Source organism: Eschrichtius robustus, chromosome 1 (assembly GCF_028021215.1).
Source record: "Eschrichtius robustus isolate mEscRob2 chromosome 1, mEscRob2.pri, whole genome shotgun sequence".
In the NCBI taxonomy this organism is placed as follows: Eukaryota; Metazoa; Chordata; class Mammalia; order Artiodactyla; family Eschrichtiidae; genus Eschrichtius; species Eschrichtius robustus.
In genome coordinates, this window is record NC_090824.1 from 135,783,941 (window position 1) to 135,791,561 (window position 7,621).

Sequence of the window (7,621 nt, forward strand, 5' to 3'; positions counted from 1 at the left end):
CTGCTCCGGGAAGGCAGCCCTGGGGCCTCCTGAGGGCTCCACTCATAAGAAGTTTCCAGGAACCTCCTGGGCCACTTCTAACCGCTAGATGGCCAAGCTACAGGGTGATTATTTCCTTAGGCAAGCAAACACTTCAGACCTCTAATATGGTATTTCCTGGGGCTGGAATATCAACAGGAAGTCCTGTGGGGAAGAGCTCTGCCAAAACACTCATTCCGAGGAAGGGACTGGTAAACTGACAAATTTGCCCAGCCCTGTAAAACATTCTGCAACCTCCACACGCAGGCTCTGCTGCAGGCTTCACCCACAGGCAGATCGCTGCTGTCTCTAGTCTTCTTCTCTGGATTCCTGAGCCAGGGAGACTTTATAGATGTGACCCTACGTGAGAAACCCAGACAGAAATTTGCACTTCAAAAGCAGTTATACCATTTATTGGCATTAGGAGAGCATTCCTTTAAACAAGAGAAAGGACTCTAAACACTAAAATCTCATCCATTTTATGAAAACTTGAGACCAAACTCTCCAACATCTGTACACAGCTTAGTCACGAACAAGCGCAAGAATTCGGGTTAAATATAAATTAAACTAAACTGTCCTGCTACAAAGAAATGAAAGGAAAGCTGGGGGCGGGGGTAGCCCCCCTCCCCCCAAAGTCATTGCTTTCACACTACAATGTTTCAGGTACAAGAATGTAACAATTCCCTATGGCAGCGCAAAACCGCTTCCCATTGTCTCTTAAGGCAGTCATTTAATTACCAATTGTCCAAAGGCTAAGAAAATTTTGTGGAAAAAGGGCGTACCCTTTGGCTCTGCGAGGGCCTGTAGCTGAGGAGCCAAGTTCTTGGCTGACACACTCTTGGGGAGGGCGCCTTCATAGAATCTCAGGCATCAGGTCTCAGCTTCCCCATCAATAAAATGCAGTCCTGGCGAGGGAGGACCCGCTAGGCTTCCAGATCGAAGTCATCACGCTCCTCATTGTACTCCAGCACGTGCCGCTTGATCTTGGACGAGTCAACCCAGGTGACGAAGTCCTCCATGCTGCGCGTGACAAGGAAGGCGGGGTCGGTGACCACGTCGGGGCCCACGCGCACGTGACCCTGCTCCACGAATGCCACGGCGGCCTGGAGGTGCTGTGCCATGCGCAGCTTAAGGAGCACGGTGGGCAGGCGGCGGCGGCAGAAGGACGAGGCCGTGACGAAATCGCAGAGCTCCAGCGACCCGCGCGTGGGGATTAGGCCGAGAGCATACAGTTTGTCCAGCAGCGCGGCCGAGGAGCGCACGCGAAACGGGTCGCGCTCCGGCAGGTCCCGCAGGCGCCGCGCCAGCTCGCGCACAGCACGGCTCAGCTGGTTGTAGCGCGTGTAGTCCTCGCGCCGTTGCAGCCGATAACGCCGCAACACGCGCAGCTCGTGCAAGTTGTGATCGGTGACCTCCCAGTTCAGGAAGTCCACCTGCTTCAGCAGCTTCTGCTCGTGGAACTTAAGCTTCCGCACCATGACGGCGGCTTGGATGCTGCAGGACCCGAGGCTCAGCGCGCGTTTCGGCGCCCGCGCGACTTCCGCCTCAGCACTGGTAAACCGGACCTGGGGACCCTGGGCCAATAAAAGAAAGGCTCAGTGCCACGCCCTCTGTTTCCACTGGTCAGGGTGGGGCCACGCCCCGCGTCCGTATCTCGCGATTCTTCTCTTCTTCGCGTTCTCTGAGGGAGGCGGGGAAAAAGCGCTGGGAGACGCAGGGGACGAGAGGGGAGGCCCCAAAGACGAGCCTGCGCGGTTTTAAGTTGCCTACAATTAATCACCTAGTGCCGTAATTATTTCCTCTCATTTAAATTTCTGCCTTTCAGGGCCTCTCTGGAGAGTCTTTCCCACAAGAGCTTAAGAGGCCAGTTCCGGGAAAGGGGGGGTGACTGTCGCGCTAGTTTGGTTGAATTTACTGTGCTGACCGTGGGGGGGGGGGGTGGTCCTCCCACCTCGTGGGGGGCTTCCCCGAGCCGGCCGGGGCTGATCGGGTATGCCCACCGCCCACTAGCGCCAGGTCCATTAGCAGGCGGGCGGAACGGTTTCTCCCTGCCAAGTGGGGCTAGGCGCCACCGAACCTATGAAGTACCGATTCCCAGGCTGCTTCCTACACCCACAGAATCGGGATCTACACCGGAGTCACCTGGAAATCTGTATTGTTAACAAGAACGCCAGGTGATTCATAAAACCCAGTAAGTTTGAAAAGCTTGGATAGTACAAGTGCTGACCCTTTAATCCGGGCTCAAACGAATTAGCTTGACAGGGTGCACTTCTGGTGCCGAGTATTTAGTTAACAAACTTAACACTTTTCCTGCTAGTATATCTGTTTTAGCCTAGTGTAGCGCTACAGGACTAACTTCTTTATTTGCCCAAGACTTTGACGCCACCTAGCTTCTTCGCCTATCATTTTGTTTCATTTTTGTACGCTTCTCATTGTTTTTTTTTTTTTTTCATTGTTTTTTTAAAATGTAATATTTGATATATGGAAAATACTATATGTAACATATGTAAGATACAAAGTATAATGAATACTTGTGGACCCAAGAGCCAGTTTAAGAAAGCATCACCAGGACCACTTCATCTACATATTCCAGCCACTGCCCCAGTGAGAGGTAAAGGTATCTACTCTCCTGAATTTAGTGTTTATTTTTACCTTTTGTTGAAAAAGAAAAAATTTTTTTAATTTAAAAAAATGTAAAAAGGAAAATGGTTTTATCATTGTAAATGCATCCCTAAATACTGAGAACCTTCTTACTCAAAGTGTAGTCCATGGATCAGCAGAGAGCTGTTGGAAATGCAGAATTTCAGGCCCCATTTCTGACCTACAGAATCAGAATCTGCATTTAACCAGATCCCCAGGTAATTTGTATGCACACTGACATTTGAGAAATGTTGCTTAGAAGACATCACATCATGTGGAGTTTTTTATCTGTAGCTGCAGTTTTTTTTTAAACTGTTGCATTATATTCCATTGTTTGGTTCTATCTAATTTATTAATCCATCTCCTGTTGGATTTTTTGGGAGGGAATATTTTTAGCAGTGCTACTATTAACATTCTTGTAGGTTTCCTGTTGCACATATGTAGTAGCTTCTGTTGAATAGTATACGTCTTGAAGTTGAATTGCTCAGTTGTAAAGTATGCATGTAAAGTATGCATGAACGTGTAAAGTGCATGTTGAGCTTTACTAGATATTGCCAAATTGTTTTCCAAAGGGGCTGTACCAATTTATATTCCTTTGACAGTGCATGGGAGTTCCCTTTGCTCCTCGTTCTTGACAACACTTGGTTGTTAGATTTTTTAAATATTTGCCAATATGATGAGTGTGTGATGGTATTTAACTGTGATTTTAATTTGCATTTCCTGATGAATAAAGGTTTCATATGTGTTTCCTCCTCTATGGAATGCCTTTGTGTCTTTTGTGTATTTTTCTATTGGATTATGGGGTAAGTAGAATAATGGCCCCCCAAAGATGTTCACCCAGAAGCTGTGAATGTTACCTTACATGAAAAAAGGTATTTTGCAGATGTGATTAAATTAAGGATCTTGAGACCATGACATTGTCCTGGATTAACTGGGTGAGTCTCATGTAATCACAAGTATCCTTATAAGTGAAAAAGGGAGGCAGAAGAGTCAGGGAGATGTGATGATGCATACAGAAGTCTGAGGTGTGATTGCTGGCTTTGAAGATGAATGGGGGCCATGAGCAAAGGAGTGTGGGCAACCTCTAGAAGCTGGAAAAGGCAAGGAAATGGAATTTTACTTAGAGCCTCCAGAAGGAACACAGCCCTTGCTGACACCTTGATTTGAGCCCAGTGAGATCCAGTTTGGATTTCTGGTCTCCAATACTGTAAGATAATAAATCTGTGTTGTTTTAAGCCACTAAGTTTGTGGTAATTTGTTACAGCTGCAATAGGAAACTAATACAGACTGTTTGCTTTTTTCTAATTGATTTGAAGATGTACTTTGTATGTTCTGGATATTAATCCTTAATCAGTTATCTGTGGTGCAAATACCTTTTCCCAGCTTGCACTTTATCCCCACCCTTCATATTCCCCCAGCCTCACTCCCTTCTGTCTTCAGCCCTTGCTCAATGTGTCTGCAGGAGGACTCTTGGTTAACTTCCTTCTCCCCGGACAATAAACATAATAAATAAGTAACCTATATATGTTAGCAGGTGATAAGTGTCGTGAAACAAAACTGAGCAGGATATAGGAGAGCTTGGGATGAGGATGGGCTGTAATTTTAAACAGGGCCTGTCAGGGTAGGTCTTACTGAGAAGGTGATATTTCATAGGGGGTTAGCCATGTGGATATCTAGGGGAAGAACATTTCAGGAAGAGGAAACAGTGAGTGCAAATGCCTTAAGACAGGAATGTGCCTGGCATATCAGAAGACGAATAACAAAGCCATCTTGGTTGGAGCAGAGTGGGCTAGGGGGTGCGGAAAGGGGCTCAGATAACAGAGGCTCCACAGGCTCTTTTAAGGACGTTGGTTTTTAGGTTAAGTGAGATGAGGACACTGAAGGGTCTTGAGCTGAGAATTGACATCTAACATGTTTTAAAAGGATCACTCTGGCTGCTATGTTGAGAATAGACATATTCTCAGGAGGCAGGGCTGGAAACATAGAGGCCATTAGGAAGCTGTTGTGGTGGTGCACGCAAGAAAGGTGGTAGCTGGGACAAGGAAAGCAGTTGTGAGATGCCAATGAGAGAGGAGTTCCAGAATAAGGAGAGGGTCAAAGGATGGCTCCAGTTTTGGACCTAAGCAAGTGGAAGAAAGTACTCATCACCTGAGATGGGGAAGGCTGCCAAATAGGACAGATTCGGGGGGCAAGATTAGAAATTCAATTTTGGACATGCTGGGTTGGTGGAGATGTCTATTAGACATTCAAAGGGATATGTCAAGGAGAAAGGTATGTGAGTCTGGTATTTTATTTTTTATTTTTATTTTTTAATCTTTGGCCAAACCTCGCGGCATGCAGGATCTTAGTTCCCCGACCAGGGACTGAACCCGTGCCCCCTGCAATGGAAGTGCAGAGTCCTAACCACTGGACCACCAGGGAATTCCGAGTCTGGTATTTTAGAGAAAGGCCTGGGCTGGTGATTTAAAATTTGGGGTATTATTGGCAGAAAGATGGTGTTGGATGCCATGAGCCTGGGTGAGATCGTCAAAGAAGTGAATATAGAGAGAAAAAGACAAGAGGACCACTCAACTAGTAGTCACTCTAGTGTTAAGAATTATTGGAGAGGGGCTGCCCTGCTGGCGCAGTGGTTAAAAATCCGCCTGCCAATGCAGGGGTTCGAGCCCTGGTCTGGGAAGATCCCACATGCCGCGGAGCAACCAAGCACGTGCGCCACAATTACTGAAGCCCGCGTGCCTAGAGCCCGTGCTCGGCAACAAGAGAAGCCACCACAATGAGAAGTCCGTGCACTGCAACGAAGAGTAGCCCCCAGCTCACCGCAATTAGAGAAAGCCTGCGTGCAGCAACGAAGACCCAAAAAGCATCCAATAAATGAATTTTAAAAAAAGAAAAGAATTATTGGAGAGAAGTGGATGAACCAGTGTAGTAGAAGGGAAACCAGGAGAGTATGGTCTCCCCAGTGCAAGTGAAGACAGTGTATCCAGGGGGAAGTAGTGATCAACCTGGTCAAATGCTACTGAGAGGCTAAGAGGAGGGCTGAGAATAACCATTAGGTCACTGATGACTTTGATAAGCATAGTTTCAGTGGAGTGTGAGGGTGAAAGAATGGATAGAGGGGTTTAAGAAGAGAAAGGGAGGAAAGATGTTGCAGGCAGCTAGTAGGGATGGCTATTTTGAGGAATTTGCTGCAAAGGTGAGTACAGAATTGGGGAAATAGCTGGTGGGGAAAGTGGAGTTGAGAATCTATGTTCTAAAGATGTGGGTTGACTCTTCCCTCAATACCTACATCTTGTTGGTTGTCATTCCAGTCTGTTCTACCCCCATAGAATCTCAAATTTACTTCTCCCCAGCCCGTTACCCCTGCCCTACCTCAGGCCCTCATCATCTCTTGTCTGCATCACTATAGTAATAGTACAGTGTGTCCACCGCGCTGCCACCAGTGGAGTCAGCCTGGAAACCACTGGCCACAGTTCTCCCTTGCTGATTCCTTTCCTAAAGGAGGAAAGTTGGCTATCTGGATGGGGGATGGATGCTGTTTCCTGTGCCCAAATCAGGGTCGCAGCAGGAAAGACAGAACACACTCCAATTAGAGTAATGTGAAGAGAATTTAATAAAGGGACTTTTCCCAAAGGCATGGGCAGGGTGTAGGGAACCACAAAGGTTAGTGCAGTTGCCTGAGATTAGTAACTGCGGGCCCTGTTACCCAGAGGTTTGAAGAGGGTTGGAAATAGAAGATATAGGTTCTGGAAATCTCTGTGAAGCTGCAGAGTGAGTTTCCCCCAAGAACCTGGAAATAAGGTGGCCACTGTGAGATAGAAACCACCCTCCCTCCGCCCCTGAACAGATATGAGAGTAAATCCAAGGTGTAAATGTGCATAAATATGTGACTGAAGCATTTGGGAACCAACTAAAGACCATCAGGGTGGTGACTGGGGGCTCCTCAGTGGGGTGGGGCTACACCAGGCCCCTAGCTGGGTGAGCAGAGATCCCATCAATTGTATTAAGTGAGCTAATAAAGGTAAAATGTTTACAGGAGTCTAGCACTCAGCAAGCACTAAGGAAGTAGCTGCTACTCTTAAATCCAGCTTGGAGAGAGGCTCTGCGAACAGAAGATCAAAGAAAAGGGGTGCCCCCAAAGCAGCTGGGGAAACATATTCAGGCTCTCGTCCTGGAGATACTAGGCTGAACTGAGTCCTTAGAATCAAGGCTGCCCCTATGGCGGGGGACAAGTTCTCAAGGCTTCTTGGCTGAGAGACTTATACCATCCTTTCTTCCCCTCCTGGGGTTTCCAGGTTCACTGGGCTAAACTTCTGGTAACTGGGCTTCCTAAGAAGCAGCCCAAACTGCCTTGATCTATTGATACAAATATTCGGGTCTGCCTGACAGTTGAATTTCTCTGTGTAAGTTAATACCTGGGCTTCTGGGGTTTGGACATAAGCCTGTATCCTGGCCAAATGCCAGCTCTGCATGGGGAATTGGATCTATTCACTGCACCAATGAAATTAGTTTTTGGAGCCAGAGGCCTGCATATTACACCCCTCAAAACAGCCTAAGGTGCCCACCTTTACAGCGCTACCTTGTGCCAGTTAATCTGTAACAAGTGGGAGGAATGAGAATGAGGGGGAAGGAAGTTCTAGTTAGAGCGGTAGACAAGGCTCCAGGGCATAGCCAGGAAGGGGAGTAGGGCCCAAAGCCTTTGCTTCACCTTAGGTACCTCCTCCTCCAGAAAGCCTTCCTTGATCCTTGCTCAACCCAGGCTGGAATAGGTGCCCTCCCATTCACATTTCATGGCACTGGTCTCACCGGGCAGGGAACATCTCTTTACTTGTCCTGACACATCTGAGCTTCCGGTAGGTAAGGACAATGCCTTATTCATCTTTGTAGACCAAGGGGCCTGGTACAGAATACTCAGTTAATGTTTCCTTGAGTGCAAGATTGAATGAATGAGAGACAGAATGAATGA

General features: G+C 47.4%; 1 protein-coding gene across 1 annotated transcript; it reads right to left on the reverse strand.

The window, feature by feature from the left end:
* Positions 1-409: 409 nt before the first annotated feature.
* IMP3 (IMP U3 small nucleolar ribonucleoprotein 3) lies at positions 410-1,681 on the reverse strand. The gene has a single exon (XM_068556072.1). The coding sequence runs from the start codon at positions 1,494-1,496 to the stop codon at positions 942-944; it is 555 nt and encodes a 184-aa protein (XP_068412173.1). The 5' UTR covers positions 1,497-1,681; the 3' UTR covers positions 410-941.
* Between the last annotated feature and the right edge of the window lie 5,940 nt (positions 1,682-7,621).

What these genes read in the sequence shown, in the direction of transcription:
- IMP3 (XM_068556072.1), bottom strand. Translation starts at nt 1,496, where the DNA reads ATGGTGCGGAAGCTTAAGTTCCACGAGCAGAAGCTGCTGAAGCAGGTG.